This window comes from Phyllobates terribilis, unplaced genomic scaffold, assembly GCF_046119375.1.
Source record: "Phyllobates terribilis strain yellow unplaced genomic scaffold, ASM4611937v1 Scaffold_11__3_contigs__length_659146591, whole genome shotgun sequence".
Classification (NCBI taxonomy): domain Eukaryota; kingdom Metazoa; phylum Chordata; class Amphibia; order Anura; family Dendrobatidae; genus Phyllobates; species Phyllobates terribilis.
The window spans coordinates 537,602,511-537,629,963 of NW_027362771.1; the positions used below are offsets into that span (position 1 = coordinate 537,602,511).

Sequence of the window (27,453 nt, forward strand, 5' to 3'; positions counted from 1 at the left end):
CTACCAGAGAGATTCCAACCTCCCTGGAAGAGTTAATATCTCTCGCAAACCGAATTGATTTGTGTCATGCAGAACACAGGTTAGAGCTGGAGGTCGCCAAACCTCAGTATCGATTGGCACCATCCTTCTCTAGACCCATTTCCGAACTCGCGACTCCCGACCCGAAGCCTGAGGCTATGGATATATCCCGGACTGAGTCTAGTCCCTCTCGTTCCTGACCTGCACATCTCTTGGAGTATCCCGTAAATAAGGGTTCCAAGCAGTCGGGAAAACGAGTAGGTCTTACCACCGTTGGAGGAGGTGTATTAGATTCTGGGACTTCTTCCTCCAAATTATTATATAATGTGACATTGTCCTTCAGTACATATGCAGTTACTGCCAAGGCGTGGGTGGACTCTGGTGCTGATGGCAATTGTTTGTCATCTGCGTTTGCCCAGAGGCACGCCATCCCTACAGAGTTACTGTCAAGACCAATGAACATCAGTGTAGTCAATGGTTCACTCCTGGACACGCAAATCACCCACCAGTCGATTCCCCTCACCATGTCATTTCCTCAGGGCCACCGGGAGGTCATCTCCTTTCTTATTATTCCCAGGGATTAGACGAGGTGTTATTGGGTCTCCCCTAGCTACGTTGTCATACTCCACACATTGACTGGAATACGGGGAGAATTTCTTCCTGGAGTGAGAATTGTGTGTCTCAGTGTATGGTCACAGTCACCCGGAGGGTAGTCTCTGATCCCTCTACAGTTGTGGCTTCCGGTACAAATTCTTTGTCTGTCCCCAGGACCCGGGTCTTGTCAGACTATGTCAAAAAGAACTCTCAGGTAGAGAGGGTGGCTGCAGTGTCCTCTAACCAGCTTCCGTCGGGGAGGACGTTTGTTTCCCCTAATCTACAAAATATGCTGCTCTCCTGGGCTCATGCCCCTAAGATCGGAGCTCATCTGGGGGTCAAACATACCACTAAGTCCCTTCAACGGTCCTATTGGTGGCCCCGGTGGAACCAGGACGTCAAGGACTTTGTTCTTGCGTGTCCCATCTGTGCGAGAGATAAATCTTTCCGTCAAAGTCCGGCTGGTCTTCTCCATCTGTCACCCGTGACAGACTCCACACATAGAGAGTCGGTTGTCACTTCTCGTCGTCCTGCCCCCGTATTCTATCCGGGCTACAGAGTGTGGCTCACGGCTCGCAATACTAAAGTGCGTGGGGAGTCTACTAAGTTTGCCCCCCGCTTTAAAAAAGGGTGCCCTGTACACTGGAGGGGTCACAGTTCTGAGGATCTTCTCTGTGACCCGGTGGACCACATTCATGCTCCCCTGCTCATTGAGGAAAATGAGCATCAAGTGGAGGGGGATATAATGTTAGGCGTCGGGCTGTTGCTGGATTCAAAATGGGTCCAGAACCTTCTGTGGTCTCCCATTTCAGTCCAGCCAGGGCTGATGCTGCTCAGCATCATCGTCAGCCCCAACGCCTAGCTGGTCCACGAGATGTACAGATTGTCTCTCAGGTATTTGTGCCTAGCAATGTTAAGCATAGGTTGCTGAGGGAGACAGGGCTGTTGGAGCCTAAGTCCAGGATTCTCCGCACTGAGCATGTCCGTGACCTGGTGGACCGTGATTGGTGGTTTGGCAACCACCTGATCCAGTGACCTGGCACCGCCTGATTGGTCGCGGGTGACGCCACCAATAGTGTGAAGGTGGGCAGGGCTTAGTCTTTAAAAGACCCGCCCACAAACATGGCGGCACGCTCTGATCATTGAGCAGTGATGCTGATGTGTGGACGACTGTGTTCCACGTAGTTTCCATAGGCAGGTGTAGTGGAAATAGGCAGGCAAGTGGAAATAGGCAGGTAGCTCCGTCTTGCAGTCTGGCTCTGCCAAAGGGGTCGCCTAACACCCCGAGCAGCCTGCAGATGTCCTGTCCACGGCTATCGCCTGTCAGCCACGTGGAGTAATACCCTTCAGTCCGGTAGCAGGCCGCTGGAGGCACGTGTACCCGTCGGCGTAGTCACACACGCATCTTCGCGCCGCTAGTGTAGTCCCTGTGTAGTTAACAGGGCTACAGCTACTTCCCCGGTCACGTATCTCCCGTCCAGTTAACGGAGATAAAGCGAACTGCTATACCCGTTCCTGTGTGCAGTAACACGGAAGGGTTTGTCATTTATGTTGGTTGCTTTTCTTTTCAACCGGAAAGTGTTCGGCAGCAGTCCACCAGGCTGCATCGCGGACCCCGGGGTCGGTTGCGTTCCATTATAATAAAGTTGTCTGCAACCGCCCTCCTAACAGTGTCCATATGATGAAATATCCATAGTAGTTGTGCTGTGGATATAGCAAGTAGATTAATTTTGTTGTATGGCATTTTCTTTTAAGCAGTTGTTTTTATTATACTAATCACACAGAGATTCTTTGAATGCTTTCTGATGGTCATTGTTATACTATTATGCGGTGCGCTGAACTATAATTTCTCTCCAGCAGCAGCAGGGTGTCCGTATTGCATCTGGAGTTCTGTGATTAGGGGCGCTGGTTTACTCACTATATACAGGTGCATCTCACTAAATTAGAGTATCATCAAAAAGTTAATTTATTTCAGTTCTTCAATACAAAAAGTGAAACTCATATATTATATAGAGTCATTACAGAGTGATCTATTTCAAGTGTTTATTTCTGCTAATGTTGATGATTATGGCTTACAGCCAATGAAAACACAAAAGTCATTATCTCAGTAAATTAGAATACTTTATAACAACAGCTTGAAAATGTTTTTAAAATCCGAAATGTTGGCCTACTGAAATGTATGTTCAGTAAATGCACTCGGGGCTCCTTTTGAATCAATTACTCCATCAATGCAGTGTGGCATGGAGGCGATCAGCCTGTGGCACTGCTGAGGTGTTATGGAAGCCCAGGTTGCTTTGATAGCAGCCTTCAGCTTGTCTGCACTGCATTGTTGGGTCTGGTGTCTCTCATCTTCCTCTTGACAATACCTCATAGATTCTCTATGGGGTTAATGTGGCACCCTGCTGTTCACAGGTACCACAGGACCCAAAAGGGTGCATAGATGGACTTCTCCACAAGAGGCCCTCATTACAAACAAACACCTCCACCCTTCCACCTCATACCACCAGAGGGAGCCCTGTTAGGGATATATATATGGAGGGTGGAGCCAGGCAGTTCAGTTCAGAGTTAGTAGTTTAGTCAGAGAGTGTGCTGCCACTGAGAGCACGTCTGCTGCTGTATTGAGGGCCCCGAGTGTGGCCGGAGACAAGGAGGAGAGGAGTTGAGGGGGCAGAGGAGCATCATAGGCTCACCCCAAGACACAAACCAGACACCGGGTCCGCTCCTACAGGGTCCTTTATACCCAGTAGGCATCACCGGCATACCATGAGGACTACAAGTCCCTGGTCGACCTGAAGCTAAACCCTTGACAGGACTAGGAACCACGAAGGCCCCGGCGTCCAGGGATAGTGGTTGCCAGAAAAAGGTCCTACTACCAAGCAACAGGTGAAGGAACAGCACGACAGAGAAGCTAGGCCCAGTTGCAGGCTGGCCAGGAGCTTAGAGAGAAGGAGACACGGACCAGGAGGCCTTATACCCGCTCACTGGGGAGAAGTCCTGAAGTGCACCCTTCCTACCGAGTACCCTGGACCGTACCTGACATCCGCACCAGTAAACGTGCTGAAGTGAATCCCCTGTCTCTGTCAGTTACTCCTGCTGTGCCATCTCTCCTGCACTGCAAGCCCCAGCATCACCACCATTTGCACCTACACTGCCCCGGGGGCCCGCTCTGCCTGTGGGGAGCAGGAACATCCCAGCTGCCATCCCATCACCCCCGGAGGTCTGCAGCAGCACCGGTAACCATTACCGGAAACCACAGGTGGCGTTACGAGACAAACTGTACACTAAAACTCCTTTTTAAAGAGAGACCCAGAGTACGGGCCCGGGAGCCGACTGCCGTGACCTCCTAAACAAGGTAAAAGGCCCGGGTACCGAGTCCCCTATATTCCCCCTGTGTGAGACATTAAGGTCAGACAAGTTTGCTGGCCAATCAAGCACAGTGATACTGTTGTTTTTAAACCAGGTATTGGTACTTTTGACAGTGTGGACAGGTGCCAAGTCCTGCTGGAGAATGAAATTTCCATCCCCAAAAAGCTTATCGGCAGAGAGAAGCATGAAGTGCTCTAAAATTTCCTGGTAGACGGCTGCGCTGACTTTGGTCTTGATAAAACACAGTGGACCTACACAAGCAGGTGTCATGGCTCTGACACGCCCCCTGGGCCATGGGGTACCCGGAGCCGGGCCTGTAGATGCTGGGGGTTGTAGTCACCGTGGCGGTGTCCCGGTCCGTGACCCAGGTGGTCAATGCAAGGGTAGTAGATGTATAGGTTTTTATAATGTCTGACTACGCCACCTGTGGAGTGCGGCTAATGAGGCCGCCGCTGCGGAACAGTCCTCTGAAGCTGGTGGTATTGCAGCAAGGGTATTATTAATCCCCACAGGAAGAGTGTAGCTTCAGGGCAGTGTGGGTGGATGATGGTGGTTGTAGTGCAGGGAGTCAGTAATGAACACAGAGTCCATGTGATGCAGTCCCAAGATCTTTACTCACAGTTATTGCAGTTCTGGTTACAGGGACCCATGTAACGGCCCTCGTCGTTCTGTGCTCACTCAGTGAGCGGTTCAGCCGACCCCCAGGTAACTCCGGAGTATTTAGCAGGACCCCCTTCTGTGTGTCCTTTCTCTGGCCTTCTTCCTACACCTCACACTCAGTGACGCTTCTATCCGGTACCCTCGGGCCTTGGGGGGCGACGTGTGTTCCATCCCCTGGGTCCTGTGTGGCTACCTTCTTAGTGAGACTGGTGTGGACTTTTGGCTTACGGTACATAAAGTGCTGCAGCCTCCGGTTTCTAGTTGAACCTTGCTGTTACTCCGCTAGTTGAGGGACCCGTTCCCCTTATCTGGCCTGACCCCTCTACCTACGGGTAGCAGCAGGCGTACGGGTGGCCTTCTGCACGGCCCGTACCCCTAGGGTCCCTTCGGTTCCTGGAGCCTTCCTGCTCCCACCCCTCTCTTCTCTCCTTCAGTCCTGGGCCTCACAGGCTAGGCCCACCTCTGGAGCAGAGCTCATACAGAGCCTCTGCTCCTTCACTTCTCCTCCTCTGACTGAACTGACTCCTGATCTAAGATGGTGTCTCTATTTTATACCTCCTTCTGAAGTGCTCCCTTGATCTACGTCCTCCACCCCATCCACTATATGGTTCTCCCTCTCTAGGTGGTTCCCCCCACTCCAGCCAGGGACCAAGGACTGTGCTATCCCGTAGGAGCAATCTCGCCCTGTTCCCCGGAAATGTGGTGTAGTGAATGCAGGTGTCACCTGAGCCAAATCGTATGTAACAAGGGAAAGTATAAAAAACACTGCTGTGGTCTTCACAATCCTCTTGCAATAGGACAAGCTGGATGGCAAAACAAGTGCTAGGAATAGCCCAAAAGTAATTTGAATGAAAAAATAACTTTTAACCATGCCAAAGGAGTTGAAAAGAAAAGTCTTGAGTGAGGAAAAGAAGGGCTCAATTCTGGCTTTACTAGCAGAGGAATACAGTGAGCGTCAAGTTGCCTCCATCCTTAAAATTTTGAAGACGGCAGTCCATTACAACAAGGTCAAGCAGCAGACATTGGGGACAACAAAGCTACAGACCGGCAGAGGGCTAAAGCGACTCTCCACTGACCGGGATAACCGTCATCTTATTCGAATGTCACTCAGCAACCGCAGGATGACATCAAGTGACCTACAAAAGAAAAGGCAAATGGCAGCTGGGGTGAAGTGCACGTCAAGAACAGTTCGGAACAGGCTCCTAGAGGCCTCAAGTCATGTAAAGCTACAAAAAAGCCTTTCATCAATGAGAAGCAAAGGAGAGCCAGGCTGAAGTTTGCCTAAGACCATAAGGATTGGACCATAGAGGACTGGAGTAAGGTAATCTTCTTTGATGAGTCTAATTTTCAGCTTTGCCCAACACCTGGTCATCTAATGGTTAGATGGAGACCTGGAGAGGCATACAAGCAACAGTGTCTTGCGCCCACTGTGAAATTTGGTGGAGGATCGGTGATGATCTGGGGATGCTTCAGCAAGACTGGAATTGGGCAGGTTAATCTTTGCGAAGGACGTATAAATCAAGCCACATACAAGGTTACCCTTGAAAAACACTTGCTTCCTTCTGCTCAGGCAATGTTCCCCAACTCTGAGAACGTTTTTTTCCAGCAGGACAATGCCCCATGCCACACAGCTAGGTCAATCAATGTGTGGATGAAAGAGCACCACATCAAGACCCTGTCATGCCAGCCCAATCTCCAGACCTGAACCCCATTGAAAACCTCTAGAATGCAATCAAAAGGAAGATGGATAGTCACAAGCCATGGCACTGCTTACATTTTTGTGCCAGGAGTGGCGTAAGATCACCCAAAAGCAGTGTGAAAGACTGGTGGAAAGCATGCCAAGACGCATGAAAGCTGTGATTAAAATCATGGTTATTCCACCAAATATTGATTTCTGAACTCTTCCTGAGTTAAAACATGAGTATTGTTGTTTCTAAATGAATAAGAACTTGTTTTCTTTGTATTATTGTTTCTTTTTTACTATTTTGATGATTTCTCATTTGCTGCAAATAAATACAAAATTTTTAGCTTTGAATTTCGGAGACATGTTGTCAGTAGTTTATAGAATAAAACAACAATGTACATTTTACTCAAAAATATACCTATAAAGACAAAAATCAGAGAAAATGAAAATTTTGCAGTTAATTTTTGCCACAGCTGTATATGAGTTTCACTTTTTGTATTGAAGAACTGAAATAAATTAACTTTTTGATGATATTCTAATTTTGTGAGATGCACTTGTATATATTAGTAAGAGATCTGAATACATTGGCATTATAAAGGGAGTACAGCAGAGTGAGTTCTGCCTAATGCAGTCCCGCCCACTCATGCGGAAAGCCCTGCCCATCCTATTAGTTTCCAGAGCCAGAAAGTGAGGGAGAATCTGAATGACATCACAGGGAATTTTCAGGCAGAGGTCATGTGACCAGAGGAGCAGCTCAGAGTATGGCTCAGCTTATGGCTCAGGTTTCAGCTCACGTTACAGCTCAGTTTACAGCCCAGGTTACAGCTCAGTTTATGAGTCAGGTACTGCTCAGGTTACAGCCAAGGTTACAGCTCAGGTTATAGCTTAAGTTATGGCTCAGTTATGGCTCAGGTTACAGCTCAGGTTATGGCTCCGGTTACGGCTCAGGTTACTGTGCAGGTTATGGCTCAGGTTACAGCTCAAGTTATGGCTCAGGTTATGGCTTAGGTTACGGCTCAGGGTACAGCTCAGATTACGGGTCAGGTTACAGCTCAGGGTATGGCTTAGGTTACAGCTCAAGTTACAGCCCAGGTTACAGCTCAGATAATGAGACAGGTTACAGTTCAGGTTACAGCTTATGTTGCGACTCAGGTTACAGCTCAGGTTACAGCTCAGGTTACGGCTCAGGTTACACCTCAGGCTATGGCTCAGGTTACAGCTCAGGTTATGGCTCAGGTTACGGCTCAGGTTACAGCGCAGGTTACGGCTCAGGTTACAGCTCAGGTTATGGCTCAGGTTACGGCTCAGGTTACAGCGCAGGTTACGGCTCAGGTTACAGCTCAGGTTATGGCTCAGAGTACAGCTCAAGTTACAGCCCAGGTTACAGCTCAGGTTATGAGTGAGGTTATAGTTCAGGTTACAGCTTTGTTACGACTCAGGTTATGGCTCAGGTTATGGCTCAAGTTACGACTCAGGTTACAGTAAGATTTGGGACAGCAAGGTATTAGGTGAAGAGCTTATCCTCGGGAGTTAGTGCACATGAGAGCAACATGGAAAGCAGTGGCCAACATCTCTAAGGTCTCTTAATGGCCTGTTAATGAATCAGGCATGTCTGAAAAGTTGCATCTTCTTCACCACTAATCTTTCTCCACTCTGTGATAGTAGAGCGGTTGTAAGATGATGCTGTGTGGTTTGAGTTTGTTTCAAATGTGCATTTATTATATTCTCTATTGTACGACCTCTCACTTTTGTTCGTTTCTCTTCTCTTACCTGAAATGATGTGATCCCAGATGAACAAAAAGTTTATTCTCCTACAATGTCTAAGTGCTCATGATTCTGCTGAAACCTAAATTCTGCAACAGGTACAACCATAGAAAGGCTGGTGCAGCACATCATCGATGTTAAAAATGCCTCCTCAATTGTATCGTCTCACTGAGAATTTGGGGGGAGCCTCAAAGTTTAAAGTTGTTTTCACATAAAGAATATTGATCACTTATCCGTATGATAGCAAATAAATGTATGATTCTCAGGTCCAACCACTGTGTGAGTAAAGCAGAAATGCGCATTTGTGGCACCCCAGGGGTCCGGTTGCCACAGTGGCATTGCCTTCCTCACAAGGGGTGATGCCATGCCTGGAAGCAAGCAGGGGTCCCCTAGTCAGGTATACTAGCATGCAACACTTTCCTGGCTCCAGACCAGAAGGGGGAGCTCCTCCCCTTAGCAACTGGAATCTGGAGGCGGGGTTAGTAAGAGTTAGTGAGAGGAGTTGAATACAGGACAGCGATGAGGAAAGACCTGGGGAGTGGAGCTGCACGGCAGCTCACCCCAGAGAGCAGCGTAGAAGAACCGGACACAGGCCTCCGAGGTTGTGGGGCACTGAAGGCCCAGCAGCAGAAACCGGAGGGCAGGAGACTGCAGGACTTCTGGCCCCATCAGATGCCCGGAGGCTCAGCAGCACAGAGGGCCCAGCACTGCCACGTGGGAGCGACACCCCAGGAAGGCCCGAGCTGCCTGCCATACGGGTGAGCACAAAGACGTTTTACTCAGGGACGAGGGCCACAGCACAGCTATAAGCAGCAGGGCCAAAGAGATTAGCGCAAAGGGAAGGCCTCCAACTTCACCTGGCGAGGTGGATTCCCAACTTGCTTCCAGGCCACCCGGACCTCTACTACCAGCTAGCCAGTCTGCCTAACCACCGCAAGAAAAGATAAGAGGAAACCGCCATTAAGTTGTGGACTGATTACTAATTGCGCCATCCCCTGCACTACACTGCACAGCAACATCTATAGCATCACCATTTCCTGCCCTGGACCTAAGCTCTGCCTGTGGAGAGCTGAACCAACTCTGCTGCATCATCATCAGCTCCAGAGGATCTGCATCACAGCGGCGGCTCCATATAGCCACATACCACAGGTGGCATCACGAACATTATATATAGAAACTATATTCCCTTTTCTTTAAAAACCCTTTTATTGACCGCCCTGGGTCACGGACCGGGTCACCACCACTGTGACATCCCCCTGCATCGACCGGCCCGGCTACCTAGTACCCCACGGCCCAGGGGGCGCGTCATCTTGGCGTCACCAACAGGATTCACGAAGCCCGGTATAACCGAGTCCTGTGTGCCATAGACTTTAATGAACTGTGTCATCACGTCATTTGCCATCCACCGAGGGGAAGAAAGAGGCCCCGATCCGGAAACGCTGGGTAAGCGATCCCTCCCACCTGCAGAGCAGCATACTAGTACGTCAGCAGACACCCAGGACCTGGCTGAGGTTCACTAGGGGGGAGGAAGATGCCCAACCTGGGAGAGGATTCAGCCGCAGGCGCTGCCGTCGCCACTGTCATGCCATTATCAATGCCGTATATATCGGGGGCGGCGTGGTTGCCCCAGTACTCAGGGGAGTCACACACCCTGACCGACTGAGGAGAGACTGCGCAGTTTGTTTAAAGTGTACCCCCTGTCTGAGGAGCAATTAGTCAGCATCTTCATAGGCCAGCTAATCAGTGCAGCCCAGAGAGAAGTGAAGTCCTGGCCGGGCAGGGACAAAGGCACTGTTAAGGAAATACTGGCCGGGTTGAAGGATACCTTTGACACCCGCACCGCAGCAGAAATTAAGATGAAGTTCTACGGGTGCAAACAAAGGGTGCAGGACAATGTACGGGACTATGCTCTAAACCTGCAGGCCATCAAACAGGTAGACCCCGACAGTGTGCGAGACAAGGACAGATTGCTGACTGAGCAGTTTACTGAGGGGCTCCTGTCTAACGCTCACCGGACACAGCTGCGCATTATGGCTCTGCAAAACCCTGATCTGGACTTTGCGCAATTTAAAGACCGAGCCATCCGGGTGCTGCAAAAATCAACCCCTAGTGGCACTGCATCCCTCCGGCACCCAGCTATCACCTACCACCAGGAGGTGGCGCCCTTTTCCCCGGCACCTGTGGAGGCTGACGCGCAGACCCTAGAAAATGACCCGTCTGCAGACCTACGCCTTCAGGTCCAGGAGCTAACCAAAAGTGTGGCTACACTAACCAAAACCGTGTAGGCCATGCAAATGTCTCCAAAGGAAAAGATTCAGCTGGCTTCCAGTCAAGATGACATCCCGTCGCGACGACAGAGAAGAATTCCACCGACCAGAGTGAGGAACAGCGATCGCTATGACCAGGACTGACAACCCATCTGCCGCCACTGTCAAAAGGTGGGGCACTTCACAAGATTCTGTAATTTAAACGAGCAACCCCTGGGGCAGAGGGCCAACCCCCAGGACTAAGGCGACCAGGCCCACAAAGCTGGCGAGACAAGTACGTGGGAGGACTACCTGTCCTACCTGTTGTGCTTGATGGCAACCCGATGAATGCACTGCTGGACACTGGGTCCCAGGTGACAACGATGCCATATATCCTTTATAAATAATACTGGACTGATTCAGACATTACTTGCCGTCCAGATAAACATCTTAGTATCTATGCCAGCAATGGTCAGCCCTTGCCTCAGGTGGGGTATAAAGAGGTGACCATAAAAGTTGGCCGAGTAGAATTGCCATCACAAGGAATGTTTATTGTTGATATTGATTGCCGAGAAAATCATCCTATGATAACCTTAGGCACCAATGTGATAGAAAATTGTCTTGGAGAAATTATTGTTTTGTTGCAACAGGTCACAGAGACTGTCAGTTCCAGTCAGCAGCGAGTTCTTCAAAAGGAAATCAGAGCCCTGAAGAAAAGACAACAGGTAGATATCTCTGGTGGAGAAGTTGGCAGTGTCAGGATGAGTGATCCATTCCCCATTGCAATGCCCCCTAGGAGTGAAATGTTAATATGGTGCCGGACAGCAATAGGTCTCAGGGGTCAAGATTATCAGGCCCTGGTAGAACCCGTGTACTCCGACAGTAGGCCCACCATCTTGACAGCCAGAGGTGTAGTCGATGTCCGCAAGGGGAGAGTACCGATAAGCATCCTGAATTGTGGGGAGAAAGAGGTCCATTTACCCCGGTATGCTACCCTTGCTAAGCTATTCACTGTCAGTAACAACGCAATAAAGACAGTGGAACCCTTGCCTCCATCCAAAACGGTGGAGGTTAATGGCTCCAAGGGGCAGATGGAGGATTGGTCTCTGAAGCTACAAGTGGGCACTGACTCCACCCCTTTGCACCAAAAGCATGGAGTATATCGGATGGTCCAAGAATATGAGCGAGTCTTCAGCAAACACCCACTAGACTTTGGGCAGGTAAAAGGGGTCCAACATCATATTTCCACAGGAGATCATCCACCCATTAAAGAGAGGTACTGGCCTGTACCCCCAGCTCACAATCAATGTGCCAAAGGAATGTTACAGGAGATGAAGGAGGCTGGGGTGATCAGAGATAGTTGTAGCCCCTGGGCAGCTCCATTAGTTCTCGTTAGAAAGAAGGATGGTACAATGAGGATGTGTGTTGATTACAGGCAGATTAACAGCATTACACATAAGGATGCCTACCCATTACCCATAATTGAGGAATCATTAGCAGCACTGAGATCCACTAACTATTTCTTCACTTTGGATCACACCAGTGGGTACTGGCAGGTTCCCGTGGCAGAGGCGGACAGAGAAAAGACCGCGTTTACAACACCAATGGGCCTCAGCGAGTTCAACTGCATGCCATTCGGGCTCTGCAATGCCCCAGGAACCTTCCAGTGGTTAATGGAGTGTTGCCTAGGACACAAAAACTTCAAAACTGTCCTGCTGTACCTAGATGATGTAATTGTCTACTCAAAGACATATGAAGACCACCTAGAGCACCTGGCCAAGGTGTTCGAAGCCCTATCTGGTTATGGCCTGAAGGTAAAGCCGTCCAAGTGCCACCTGTTGAAGCCCAAGGTGCAGTAACTAGGTCATGTGGTAAGCGCCGAAGGTGTAGCACCAGACCCTGAAAAAGTCACCGTGATCAAGGACTGGCCAAGACCCTCCACTATCAAAGAAGTGCGGCTGTTCCTAGGGCTGGTAGGCTACTACAGGAGATTCATCAAGGGTTTCACCAAGATAGCGGCACCCATGCAGGACCTCTTAGTGGGCCAGTCCAAGAAGGCCAAGAACCCGAAACCTCCATTCAAATGGGGTAAACCAGAAGATGAATCTTTCACTCGACTGAAAATGGCTCTTACTGGAGACGAAGTCCTGGCCTACCCCGACTATGGCCAACCCTTTATACTTCATATGGATGCCAGCAACGTGGGATTGGGAGCGGTGCTGTCCCAGGTACAGCAGGGCAGAGAGAGAGTGATTTACTACGCCAGCAGGAAGCTCCGTCCTACGGAAAGGAACCCCAACAATTATAGTTCCTTTAAGTTGGAGTTTTTAGCAATAGTCTGGGCTGTAAAAGAGCGCTTCAAACACTACCTCGCTTCTTCCAGGTTTACAGTCTTCACGGATAACAACCCACTGACGCACCTGGAAACTGCAAAGCTTGGTGCCCTAGAACAACGATGGATGGCCCGACTGTCTAACTATGAGTTTACCATCAAGTATCGGACGGGGCATAAAAACACTAATGCTGATGCACTGTCCAGGATGCCCAACTTGCCAGATGGGGAAGAAGACCCGGAAGAGCTGGAGGAGATAGAGCTACCCGCTTTCCATCGTCACGGGGTGACCCAGTGCTCCCACTGTGTGAGGGACAAGCGCCCCGCAAACAGAGAGGCCACGTTTAACCCATTGCCCCACCATGGATGGGCAGAGACGCAGGATAGCGACCCAGCTGTCCGCCTGGTAAAGGAGTTGCTGACACAAGCTGACTTGCACCCTGATCCAAATGCTCCACAGGAGGCCCAACAGTTGTGGAAGGAGAAGGGCAAGCTGTTCATCTACAAGGGAAAGCTGTGTCACAGAAGCATCAACTCCCAGACACACAAACTGGTCTGGCAGGTGGTAGTCCCGAGGCGGGATGCGCCAATGGTCTTAGAAGCGTACCACGATGGAGCAGGACACTTCGAATGGAAGAAGTTGGAAGTCCTGCTATGTGAGAGATTCTACTGGGTTGGCATGAGGAAAGCAATCGAGAGATGGTGTAGAGAATATGGTCCATACAACCTGAGATGGAAAGACCGCGATAGCCAGAGCGCTCCTCTGCAGCCCATAATCACCAAACAACCACTTGAACTGATAGCCTTGGACCACGTGAAGCTAGCCCCAAGCCGGTCAGGCTATGTCTTAACTCTCAACATAATAGGCCACTACTCCCGATTCCTGGTAGTAGTGCCAGTGAAAGTTCAGATGGCTCAGATGGCAGCCAAAGCATTTTAACAACACTTTTGTCGCCCGCACGGTTACCCTGAACAATTGCTTACCGACCAAGGTCCAGCCTTTGAAGCAGAGGTGTTCCAGGAATTCTGTAACTTGTACGGCTGCAAGAAAATAAGAACGACGCCATATCATCCACAGACCAACGGGTTGTGTGAGAAGATGAACCAGGTGGTAACAGACCTGTTGAAGACGTTGCCCCTTGAAGAACGTAGCCTGTGGCCAGAGAAGTTACCAGATTTGGTGGACCTATATAACCACATCCCGGCGAACTCCACCAGCTGTACACCCGCTTACCTGATGAGAGCAAGACCTGGTAAGCTACCCATCGACTTAGACATGGGAGTTTTAACACCAGAAACGACATCACCAGATGCGCTTGGGATACCGAGCGGCAGCAACAATACCGCAAGGTGCGAGAATGTGTTGAGAGAAGTTTGTCCCAGGTGAGACAGAGGCAGGAGAAAACTTACAATCAGCACGCACCTGCAGTTCCCTTATCACCTGGTGAACAGGTACTTAAGAGGAAGAGACGAGTCCATAAATTAGATGAAAAGTGGGAGGTTGAGCCATACACCGTCCTACCCTGAAATTACGATAACACCAAGGTGTGCCTCTAGAGATGAGCGTTGTTCTACTCGAACTGTTCGCCAATCTCAAATTCGAGCTGTTTTGGGCGGTGTTCGAGCCGGTCGGCGAACACGAACAATTTGAGAAAAATTCGGCTGTTCGAGGTTATGTTCGATAACTGTTCGTGCACCAAAATCATAACTGGATTTTTTCTCAGTAATGATGAAAATTAATGTTAATACGCAGTTTGAGTGTACAGCGAGGCGGGGGGAGGGGCAGGGGATGGATCTCTGCAGGAACAATGAAGATCTCCATTTTTTTTTCTCTTTCCCGCATTTGCAGTGGGGAGGTGCAATCTGTCAGCCTATCAGCAGCGCACACACGGAGCGAAGTGCTTTTTTTCACACAAGCAAGGGCATGTGTGATTGGCAGTGTATGTCACATGTCCTTGCCCTATAAGACCAAGCCATTTTCCCCGTCGCCACCATTTTCTCACTGCTGCAGATGCGTGTTAGACGGCACCGCTGTTGCTGTGTGCGCTATACCTTGTTAATTTCAAGCCAATTTTCGCACAAATATACAGATAGCTTGGGAGTAGGGAATAGTTGTGATTGCAGTCCTTTTAAGGACTAGGTTACAGCATTTCCTACGACTTTTATCAGGCAGGTCTGTGCTCTTAAATAGATAGATTGTGGGAGTAAAGACTAATTGTAATTGGAGTCCTTTTCAGGACTAGGTTACATCAGTTCCTATCAGTTTTTGCCAGGCAGGACTGTGCCAGTGCTGTGCAAGTTTTTTTCACAGCATTTGGCTGAATCTAGCAAAGCTAATCCTTTTTGGCCTATTGCAGAGTGTGTTAGTCAGTGGAGTAGCCTATCTGTGTTGCAAGATATACCACCTGTGTATAGAATACCAATTTTTTTACTGCACCTAGTGAAGTAAAATCTTTTGGGCATAGCATCATTCTATTAGTCCATCTATACTGACCTCCAGCAGGTTGCAAATTAAAAATAATTTTTTTCTGCATCTAGCTCTGAAAAAATATTTGGGCTTCTAGCAGTGTGTGGGACTTGGTCTATTAGTCCATCTATACTGACCTCCATCAGGTTGCAAATTAAAAATAATTTTTTTCTGCATCTAGCTCTGAAAAAATATTTGGGCTTCTAGCAGTGTGTGGGACTTGGTCTATTAGTCCATCTATACTGACCTCCATCAGGTTGCAAATTGAATAAAAAAATTTTCTGCATCTAGCTCTGAAAAAATATTTGGGCTTCTAGCGGTGTGTGGGACTTGGTCTATTAGTCCATCTATACTGACCTCCATCAGGTTGCAAATTAAAAATAATTTTTTTCTGCATCTAACCCAGCCAATAGTTTTGGCCTAATACCACAGTTTGGCCACTCAGCTCTGCTCGGTTACCATCCATTGTTTTTTTGTGCAAACAACTCCAGAGTTGTGAATTAGTTAACCACCAAAATGAGTGGAAAAAGGCCTGCTGCTGGTGGAAAGGGGAATAGGCGTGTTGGGAAGGGGAAAAAAGGTTGTGTCCGTGGGGTAGGTGCAGAAGAAAGACCATCTTCCAGCCAAACTAAAATGTCTACTTCTTTTAGCGGACAATGTGATAAGATCCCTTTCTTACGGTCACGCCAATCGCTACAAATTCCAGATGAGGCACAAAAACAGCAGGTGCTTCAACGGATATCAAGTGCTCCTTTAAGTGGGCTCTCCTCCACATCAACTTCAACATCACAAATACTCCAGTCCTCAAAGGTGTCACCCAAATCGCACTTGCTTCCTCACAGCTCCCAAATCTCCAGCTGCCCGTCTGAGTATGAGGTAGAACAGATGGTTGAGTCTGCAGAGCTGTTTACTCATACTATAGCCTGGGAATCAGAGGTCGACTCCAGCGCTTCTGTGAATCCAGACGAGGAAATGATCTGCACTGATGCCCATAATCTTTATGAGTCGGATCCAGGACCAGACGCAGAAGGTTCTGACCATAATGTAGACCCTCATTCCCAAACTGTAACTCCTGTTGGTGGAGACAATGAGGAAGACGATGATAAGACTCAAATACCTGATTGGAGCGACAACTTTAGTTTTTTGTCAGGGCAGGAACAGGTTGGCTCTGAGGACGACGGGTGTGATAACGCACAGGGTGATGATGATGAGGTCGGAGATCCCACTTACTGTCAACCCACAGTCAGCCAAGAGATGAGGTCAGCAGAGGAGGTGGAGGAAGATGCTAGTGACGACGAGGTCAGGTTGCGCCTTCCTGGACAGAGACGTAGTACTGGAAGCACGTCAACAACTGCATCCTCAAACACAACTCTGCCTCTCACCACAAGTCGTGGTGGCTCTTCAGGTCGCATGGGTGCTAAGCCTTGCATAGCCTGGGCATTTTTTCAGATCGATAAAGATGACCCAACTCGTGTTATCTGTAACATTTGTCAGCAAAAGCTAAGTAGAGGCCAAAAAATACATAGTTTGAGTACTTCATGCATGAACCGGCACATGGACATGAAGCATAAGTTGCAGTGGGAAGCTCAGTGTGCTACAATGCGGTCTAGCCGGCCGGGCCAACCACCGTCTGCCATATCTTGTGCATCCGCAGCCTCTTCATCCTCTGTGACTGGGGGGACAGCAGTCACACCTGTTTTGGGGCGCAGACCTGCCACCTCTTTACCCGCAACAGCCAGCGTGATTGGCAGGTCATCATTTTCTTTGGAGGTGGTAACACCAGCTGGTCTTGAGCGCTGTCCGACATCGATAGCACCACCTTTGGATCAAGGCAACCTAACATGTCCGCCTGCATCTTCCTCACAGACCGGCAGTTTGCCGGGGACACCCTTATCAACCCCGTCTAAGCACAATAGCCAGCCCTCGGTCCCTCAGATGTGGACAAGTAAAAGACCATTTCCTCCTAGCCATGAGAAAGCTAAGAGGTTGAATTTCACCATCTGCAAGCTCTTGGCTACAGAAATGCTGCCTTTCCGCCTGGTGGACACAGAGGATTTTCGAGACCTTATGTCCGTCGCAGTGCCCCAGTACCAGATGCCCAGTCGGCACTACTTCTCAAAGAAAGGTGTGCCTGCGCTCCACCAGCATGTCGCACACAACATCACCGCTTCTTTGAGAAACTCTGTGTGTGACAGGGTGCATTTCACCACAGACACTTGGACGAGTAGGCATGGACAGGGGCGTTACATGTCGCTGACTGGGCACTGGGTAACTATGGTGACAGCAGGACAAGGGGCTGCTGTCCAAGTCTTGCCGTCCCCACGAGTTGTGCGTCAATCCTCTTTATGTCATTTTTCCTCCACTGCTTCTGCCTCCTCAACCTCCTCTCGGTCTTCCACCTGCACCCAAAGCCTGTCTGGTCATGCCACAAGCTTTCTAACTGCGCAGAAGGGATCCTGCACACCTCCTTACTATGCTGGCAGTAGGGCTCAACGTCATCAGGCGGTTTTTACATTGAAATGTCTGGGAAATGTGAGTCACACAGCTGAGGAGTTGTGGTCAGCTCTGGAGAACCAATTTTATGAATGGTTGTCTCCACTGGACCTGAAACCAGGGAAGGCCGTGTGCGACAATGCTGCAAACCTGGGTGCGGCCCTTCGCCGGGGCAATGTCACACACGTGCCTTGTATGGCTCACGTGTTGAACCTGGTTGTCCAGCAATTTTTAGCCCACTATCCCAGACTAGATGGCCTTCTGCAGAGGGCACGGTCGCTGTGTGCTCACTTCCGCCGTTCGCATCCCGCAGCTCAGCGACTTACATCTCTACAGAAGTCGTTGGGCCTGCCACTTCACCGGCTAAAATGCGATGTGCCTACCCGGTGGAATTCAACTCTGCACATGTTGCAGCGACTGTGGCAGCACCGACAAGCCCTGGTGCAATACGTTCTGATGCATAGCCTGGGCCAACGAGATTCAGAGGTGGGGCAAATCACGCTGGAGGAGTGGTCTCAGATCAGGGACCTATGCACCCTTCTGCACAGTTTTGAAATGGCGACGAAGATGTTTAGTGCTGACGATGCCATTATCAGCATGACTATTCCGGTGATTTACATGCTGGAGCACATGTTAAACAGAATTCGGAGTCAGGTGGTGGCACAAGAGGAGGTGGAGGAAGTAGAGGAGGAGGAGTTGTATGCGGAAGGGCTAACATCTGCAAGGTCCAGACGGTCGGCAGCACCAAGGCGGCAGGCATGTGAGGGTGGGGGAGATGATTTTACCAGGGCGCATGGTAGCAGCCAAACTAGTGAGGAAGGTGCAGGAGCCCAGGAAGAAGTGGAGGACGAACTGATGGAAGACTCATCAGATGAGGGAGACCTTGATCACATTTCTGTTGTGCGAGGTTGGGGGGAGAGGACAGAGGAAGGAAGCATGATTGCTACCTCGCCACCAACACAACAGGGACTTGGTGCTCCTGGATGCGCAACACACATGAGTGCCTTCTTGCTGCACTACCTGCAACATGACCCTCGAATTGTGAGAATTAGAAATAATCCTGACTACTGGGTTGCCACACTGTTAGATCCCCGGTACAAAAGTAAATTTGCAGAAATTATTCCTGCCATAGAAAGGGATGCACGCATGCAGGAGTATCAGCAGAGACTGTTGCAGAATCTTACATGTGCTTTTCCACAAAATACCAGTGGTGCACGTAGTGAATCTCACAGTTCCAACTTGCCAACCGTGGGACCGTCAAGTGTTCAGCACTCAAACCGTAACAGAACCACAGTATCTGCTGGTAACATCAATTTTGCGGAATCATTTCACCACTTTTTTAGCCCATCCTTTGCAAGGCCACAGGAGACAAGAAGTCTGACACATAGTCAACGCCTAGAGACGATGGTACAGGAGTATCTCCAAGTAAACATTGAAGCCACGACTGTGTCACTGGACCCTTGCTCTTTTTGGGCTTCCAATCTGGATAAATGGCCGGAGCTAGCCACTTACGCCTTGGAGATCTTGTCATGCCCCGCAGCCAGCGTTCTGTCTGAACGTGTGTTCAGCGCTGCTGGTGGTGTGCTGACAGATAAGCGCACGCGGCTCTCCACTGATAATGTAGACAGACTCACGTTCATAAAGATGAACAAATCATGGATCCGAAACGACTTTTCTACCCCTGTGTCATCCTGGGGAGAGTAAAAGCTTGATGATTGGTTAAAATCACCCTACCAACCGTTTTAAGCTTTCAAATTACTAATCATGTTTATCTGTATCTTGACTGGAAAATAATTTGGGCTTTGTAGCAGTGTGCAGCACTGATCCTATTAGGCCATCTATAATAAGCTTCACCAGATTTAAAATTAAAAATAATTTTTAGCTGCATCTAGCCCGGAAAATAATTTTGGGGCTCCGAGATGCGCAAGACACATAAGTGCCTTCTTGCTGCACTACCTGCAGCATGACCCTCATATTGTCAGAATTCGAAGTAATCATGACTACTGGGTTGCCACACTCTTAGATCCCCCAAACTTTTCGATCAACCTTTTCATTTTAATAAAGACCAAAAAAATGGTCATTTTTGAAATTATAAGCATTAGCAGGTTGTTAGAAACTGAAATCAAACAGTTTTCAACTCAAAACTTTATTCTAGGTGATGTTACATTTTCACATAGGAACCCTTGTTCGAAAGGAGCTTCTGAACTCTCTCGTCCATTGAATTTGTCAGGTTTTGGATGGTTTCTGCTTCAATTGTTTTGCATGAGGACAGAATACCCTCCCAGAGCTGTTGCTTAGATGTGAACTGCCTCCCGCCATCATAGACACTCCTTTTAATGATGCTCCAAAGGTTCTGAATGGGGTAGAGGTCAGGGGAGCATGGGGGTCACACCATAAGTTTGTCCCCTTTTATGCCCATATCAGCCAGAGATGCAGATGTTTTATGTGCAGCATGAGATGGTGCATTATCATGCAGAAAAATGATCTTGCTGTGAAATACACGGTTCTTCTTCTTGAACCATGGCAGGAAGTGCTGTTTGAGAAAATCCACATACATTATGGAGTTCATCTTTAGCGCCTTCAGGGATCCTAAAAGGGCCGACAATCTCTCTCCCCATGATTCCAGCCCAAAACATTACTCCACCTCCTCCTTGTTGGCGCTGTAGCCGTGTTTGCGTGGGGTGTCCATCAACCAGCCATCCTCCACTCCATTCATCTGGACCATCGAGCACTGCACGGCACTCATCCGTGAACAAAACAGTTTTGAAATCAGTCTTCATGTAATGTTTGGCCCACTGGAGCCGTTTCTGCTTGTGTGAAGTGGATAGAGGAGGTCGACAGGATGGCATATGCACAGCTGCAAACCTCTGAAGGACCCTGCATCTTGTTGTTCGGGGGACGTTGGAGGCACAAGCAGCTTCAAAAACTTGTCTGCTGCTATGACAAGGCTTTTTTGCCGCTGCTGTTTCAACCTGACGTAATTGCCTGTAGGAAAGAGTCCTCAATTTGCCCTTATCAGCACGCACACGTGTGTACTGTGAATCAGCTACATACTTCTTGATTGCCAAGACACTTCATCCTGATCATCGCACAATGTTGATTGTAGTCATGCCTTGACCTAAACACTCCACAATTTGTTGCTTCTCAGCAGCCGACACATCCTTTTTCTTTCCCATTTTGGCAGAAAATGTAGGCTGCTTAATAATGTGAGAGAGCCTTCTTAAGTAGTCTTGCCTTTCATTGGACACACCTGCCAAACTAATTAGCACAGGTGTCTGCAATTGCTTACAGTGATATAAAGAGCCCTGACACACATCACCATCAATGAGTTTAACTGACAAACAAACAAATTCTTCCCTTATCACTCCTAAACACTTTTTGCATAATAATTTGGAACGCGGTGTACATGTGCTTTTCCACAAAACACCAGTGGTTCACGTAGTGAATCTTACAGTTCTAACTTGCCAACCGTGGTCTGTATGGAATTGTTCAATAAAGGGCCCAAAATTAAGATAACATAGATGGGAGAGGTCTCTATGAATAGGAATTCCTAAGTATTTGATACCCTGTGAGGGCCAGGCAAAGGGAAAGTTGGACTGGATGGAATCCTATATGGATTTAGGGAGGGAGACATCGAGGGCCTCAGACTTCGCTGCATTGATTTTAAAATTTGACCATGTAACAAAGTGATCTATTTCAGCCATAACAGCAGGGATGGATATATGTGATTGAGTGATATATACTAGGACATCATCAGCAAATAGAGAGCACTTGTACTCGGTGCCTCCCACCTCAATCCACCTAATATTGGGGTTATGGCGAATTGATGAGAGCAGGTGCTCCGTCACTAGGATGTATAAGAGAGGGGACAGAGGACATCCCTGCCTTGTCCCATTGGTGATTGTGAAAGGTGATGAAAATGTTCTGACGCACCCCCTGGGCCTTGGGACACCCGGAGCCGGACCCTTTTTGGTGGATGCTGGTGGTTGTAGTCTTCGTGGCGGCGATCCGGTTCCGTGGCTCAGGGCGGTCAAACCAGTGGCGGAACTATTTATGTGGTTTTGATGTTTAAATGTCCGACTACGCCACCCGTGGATTGCGGTCAGAGTGAACCGCCGCTACAGGGCAGACCGCTAAGGCTGGTGTTGTGGGTGCAGCAGAGCGTAGCATAACTCCCCACAGGAGGAGTATAGCCTCAGGGCAGTGTATGCGGAGGATGGGGGTGATGGTGCAGGGCAGCAGCAGTAACGACACGGAGTCAGTGATGCAGTTCAGGGCCTTTACTCACAGTTCTTATTATCCAGACCACGTCTGCAGGTAACGGCTGCCCACGTCGTACTGTGCTCACCAGGTGAGGGGCTCAGACAACTCCCAGATAACTTTGGAGCGCTTCACAGGACCCCCTTTGTGTGTCCTTTGTCTGGCCTTTCTTACCAACACTTCTGTCCGGCTGCCTCGGGCCTCCTCTTGGTAAACTTGGCGCCAGTTTCCCTGACCCTATGTGGTGCCTTCCTAGCGGGTGGAGCAAGGGGCTGCGCCACATAAAATGTCAGAGCCTCCGGTTTCTAGCTGAGGGTCGTTTCCTGCCTCCACTAGTTCGGGGACCGGTCTCCCCCTTTGGCCTGACCCCTCCACGCAGGTGGATTCGGGCGTGCGGTGGCGACTCGCCCGTCCGCACCCCTGGGATCCCTTCATTCCTCGTTCCTGGAGCCTTCTCCGCTCCTCTTCCTTCCTTCTCCCTCTTGCAGGCCTGGGCCTCTGTTACTAGGCCCGCCTCCGGAGCAGAGCTCATGCAGAGCCCCTGCTCCCTGCCACTTCTGCTCAGACTTCTCTGCACTGAACTAAGATGGTGCCCACCTTTTATACTCCCTTCTCAATGCACCCAGGAACTGCTTCCTCCCTGCTCCTGCACTGCAGGGTTCCCCTTCCTCAGTGTTCCCTCCCCCCACTCCAGCCAGGGACAGGGACTGTCGTGCCCATCTCAGGGGCATATTGGTCGCCCTGCCCCACGGCAATGTGGTGTAATGCATGCAGGTGTCGGGTCCTGATCCACACTCCATCCTTATCTGAGAGTGAGATATCACACCTCTGGGTGAGGTGCAATACGTCTGTAGCAACCGAGCCCTCGGTGCTACAGTTCCATTTATCTTCAGCCTAGGTGACGTATTGTGATACAGGGCCGTGATTTTGGCTATAAAAGGGTCCCCTAGACCCCTACCCCAAGCTTTTTAAGAGAATCATATATGGCGTGCCAGGAGACTCTATGGAATGCTTTCTCAGCATCCAACGAGAGTATCTACTTACAAATTTTTAACTGCATCTAGCCCAGGAAATACTTTGTGCCTAGTAGCAGTGTCTGCTAGTCAGCGGATTATCCCGGCTGTTAAGCAAGCTACACCACCTGTAGTTTGGACACTTAATTTTTTCAAAGGAAATGCTTCGGGACCACGGGATACTCAGTGAAGAGCATCAGGAGGCACCCCAAGGCATAGGGGCTGGGACTGGCACTAGGATGCCTTGCGGTGGACAGCCGAGCTCGATCCTTATAAAAGCTTTTTAACTGCAGCAGCTTTAGTGGACGCTACTGGAGCTGGAATTACGCGGCTGCTGGCATGAGACTTGCCCTCCAATAGATCCTTGTAAATGGATTTAAAGTGTATTCATTCAAATTAGAGGGACAATTTAAATTAAAAAGCTTAGAGCTGCCTCCACCACAGGGGGGCTCTCTCGACCCACCAGCGGACAGGCACCAGTATTGGGAGAGGGGGGCTGGCCGTCAGGGTTCACCGCGGCTCTGGCACAAACCCGGCGACACGGAGGTGGCACGGGCAGGAGCGGACTGGCCGTCTCGGCTTCTCACTTTTTGGATTTTAGAAGGGCATGACATGCCTATATCTGTGTCTCCCCCTCCTTTTACTCCTCCACCTCTTTTCTTTTCGCATGACTATATGTACTTGTCACTTTTCCATGTGTTAGTTGTGTCTTCTGAGCAGTTTGTCAGCTTTTGGACACCTTTGAAGGTGTTTTCTATGTGTTTCTATGTGTTTTTGTTTGCCTGCCATTGGTTTTAACGGTGTTCGAAGGTGTTCGACGAACAGTTCGACGAACAGTTCGGCGAACACACGGGTGTTCGACGAACCGAACCGAACTCGAACACTACGGGGGTGGCTCAACACTATGTGCCTCATCAGTAAAGATGGAGGGGAAACTTCAACGGCAGTCTCAAGAGACCACTTGAAGATATGCCCTGAACAGTTGAAACACAAAGAAGAAGACCAAGACAGCCCTCAGCTCACAGAAAAAGTGGAGGAAATGGTCCAATCATTCCTTGGAGCATTTCCCCGGTTTTGGACGCAGGTGAACGGAGAAATTGTGGTACCGGTCCTTTCTCCAAGCGGCCTCACCGGAAGCTGCAGAGGCTCCAGAACATCTGGAAGACCAGTCGGCCCCAGAGACAGATGCTTCATCAGCAGCAGATCAGGAGAATCTACCCTCTGCTAGCAGTGAACCTGTTGTACCCAGGGTGAGCCAAAGAATTCATAGGAGATTACCCAGCCTACCGGTGTTACCTCAGACTACCCGTAGTGTAGTTCACACTGAACCCACCACACCAGGGGTAGACAATAGGGACCAGGGTAGGTCAGTGACAACAAATGTACTACGTAGATCGACCTGGAGTACTAAAGGTCAGCTCCCTGCCCGCTGGAGAAACTAAAGTGTAAGAGAATAAAAATATATGTTATATAGTTGTAGCCGTTAAATAATCCTGGATATATATAATTGTTAAGTTTATGGATAATTGGACAATATTGAAAATAGTTAGTAAGTGGCCTTGAAAATAAACCGCAGGCGTGGCCGAAGACCAGGCCCACCAACAGAGTGCCTGAAGCCACGCCCAGGGACAATACACGAAGTGGGTTGATGCGGTTCCCACCAGCCAAATTTTAGTTATCCGGAAAAAGACAATTCCCGGATTGCGGCGTAAAGACTAAGCACCTCAGAGACTGCTATAAATTTTTGGTTGGATTTTTTGTAATTTTTGACTTAGTAAACTATTTGTAATGTGAATTGTTATGGTTAATTGTTAATTCAAAAAGGTATCCTCAGTCCGGGAGTACTGAATTTGACTAGGGGGGAATGTGGCACCCCAGGGCTCCGGTTGCCACAGTGGCATTGCATTGCCTCCCTCACAAGGGGTGATGCCATGCCTGGAAGCAAGCAGGGGGTCCCTAGTCAGGTATACTAGCATGCAACACTTTCCTGGCTCCAGACCAGAAGGGGGAGCTCCTCCCCTTAGCAACTGGAATCTGGAGGAGGGGTAAGTAAGAGTTAGTGAGAGGAGTTGAATACAGGACAGTGGCAAGGAAAGACCTGGGGAGTGGAGCTGCACGGCAGCTCACCCCAGAGATGAGCGTAGAAGAACCGGACACCAGAATCCGAGGTTATGGGGCACTGAAGGCCCAGCAGCAGAAACCGGAGGGCAGGAGACTGCAGGTCTCCTGGCGCCATCAGACTTCCGGAGGCTCAGCAGCACATAGGTCCCAGCACCGCCACGTGGGAGCGACACCCCAGGAAGGCCCGAGCTGCCTGCCATATGGGTGAGCACAAAGACGATTTACTCAGGGACGAGGGCCACAGCACAGCTATAAGCAGCAGGGTCAAAGAGATTAGTGCAAAGGGAAGGCCTCCAACTTCACCTGGCAAGGTAGATTCCCAACTTGCTTCCAGGCCGCCCAGACCTCTACTACCAGCTAGTACCCGTGCCCCGGTCTGCCTAAGATAAGAGGAAACCGCCATTAAGTTGTGGACTGATTACTAACTGCGCCATCCCCTGCACTACACTGCACAGCAACATCTATAATGTCACTATTTCCTGCCCTGGAGCTAAGCTTCTACGTCACCATCAGCTCCAGAGGATCTGCACCGCAGCGGCGGCTCCATATAGCCGCATACCACAGGTGGCGTCACGAACATTATATATAGAAACTCTAATCCCTTTTCTTTAAAACCCCTTTTATTGACTGCCCTGGGTCACGGACCGGGTTGCCGCCACTGTGACATCCCCCAGCATCGACCGGCCCGGCTACCGAGTACCCCACGACCCAGGGGGCGCATCACATTCACCTATGTTGGACTAACAGACTCGATATCTCTTTCAATCCCAATACTGCAATGGGAAATTCAAATGTAGCACATGCTATTGCTACAGGGGGGTAGGCCTGCGTCTGCAAATGTGCCCACGTGTCATTCAACTAAAAAAATAAAAAGTACTGTGGGTGGTCTGCAATAGCAAGGGTTCTCACAGGATGCAGTGTCCACAATAATATGAGAGGACCCCATGCAGTCAGCATCTTACAATTCCCTGAATTTAGCCAATGAAAGATCTCTGCACGATCACGCAGGCTCCTCTTTACAGTTTGGGCTGTGACATTACTATGTGTCTGTACTGATCATAGCGCAGTGGGACCCTACTATAAGTTATAATTTAGGGCCCTATGCTAAGTGTCAACGGGAAAATAAAGTTAATTTTACCTCGTTCAGTTCCTAGGAACGCATGAGAAAAAGATGAGAAAATCCGATGCAACATAGATGGAAAATGTAGGCAAGACCAGTCCAATCTTGATGGATATAAAAAGGGAAACGGATGTGTGGATATAGCCTAACTGGTGGAGATCGTGGCAGGAGCTGCGTCTATAAATGCCTGCCACTCCTGACAAGCATACTCTTCTTTAGACACCAAGTGGTTTAAGGGGTTGTTCAGGATTAAAAAATACGACTTTCCTGTTCATGTATGTAGTATTGCAGATGAGTCACTATTCACATTAGTTGAGCCGAGTTTACAGCACTGGAGGCAACCTATGGATAGATGTGACACTACTCCTACATTGCTTTTCTAATAATGGATCGATAATTATTTAGATATTTTATTAAAGGGCTGAGATGCACTAAATCCGAGCACCCCGTTCATAATGCAGCTTTGGTAGGCCATAATAATTCACATTATCCTATTTTTACAGAATTTAAATAAATTAAAAAAACATGAGATTACCTCTTGAATCACAGAAAATTAATCTGTGGCCTTTATCGTAGTTCACAGTGACTAGTCAGACAATTGTAGAGTACTTAGACAAGTCAAGACACACATAGAGTATTACCGAGTATCAGAAGAAGGACAAGTCTGGAGAACCTCTGATCCATTCTGCATTCCTTCAGTTCGTTTGCATTCAGAAGAAGTTCTATAAATGCATTGATTTGGGGCTTTACCACACTAGGTCATGTAGACAAGATCTCACTGTCTACAAAATATCAATTTCCATTTTGAAAGGTGTAGAATAAGATCTGTTCTCACCGTACCTCCACCTATCAGTCCAATATCTTCAGAATATTCTGTGCCTCCTCTGAGTTCTTCACACAATCTGACAAGGCTGGTTCTCCAAAATGAGAGGTTCCTTATGAATATTTTTAGGCTTCGGCCAGGAACTGTATTTTATGCTCTACTCATTAACAATGCTGTATTAAGTATACGTGATATGCGGTCACTTGCCGTCATATCTGTGTGATCTTATTTTAACTTTTTTTTTTCTCAAGTCTGATTGCGTAAATTTAAGAGGAAGTTTTAAAAGCGGGTTTGTTTTTCCGATCTACCAAAGTGAGTAAAGTAAGAGAAGTACAGCAATACAGAAATAGATGAAGCACAAGCAAGGAAATTCAAAAAGATGAAAAATTAGATATAGATAATGTCAAACATGATCCCCTCGATTCACGTAGAGCTTCAATGATTTCATGTAGACACGTGGCACAATCATACATGTCTGCTTCATCTCTGTTT

General features: G+C 48.9%; 1 protein-coding gene across 3 annotated transcripts in view; it reads right to left on the reverse strand.

Annotated features, from left to right (window-relative positions):
* Positions 1-27,213, reverse strand: part of LOC141166804 (adhesion G protein-coupled receptor E3-like) — a 212,453-nt gene extending 185,240 nt beyond the window's left edge. Inside the window, exons 1-2 of one of the 3 annotated variants that reach the window (XM_073653853.1) lie at positions 26,979-27,212; positions 26,780-26,860 (exon numbers count right to left, since the gene is read on the reverse strand). In XM_073653853.1, coding sequence (XP_073509954.1) covers positions 26,780-26,822 — 43 coding nt within the window. In that variant the 5' untranslated portion in view covers positions 26,823-26,860; positions 26,979-27,212. Of the gene's footprint in view, positions 1-26,779 lie in introns of all 3 variants that reach the window. The other 2 variants (XM_073653855.1, XM_073653854.1) reach the window with 2 other exon arrangements.
* Positions 27,214-27,453: the final 240 nt, after the last annotated feature.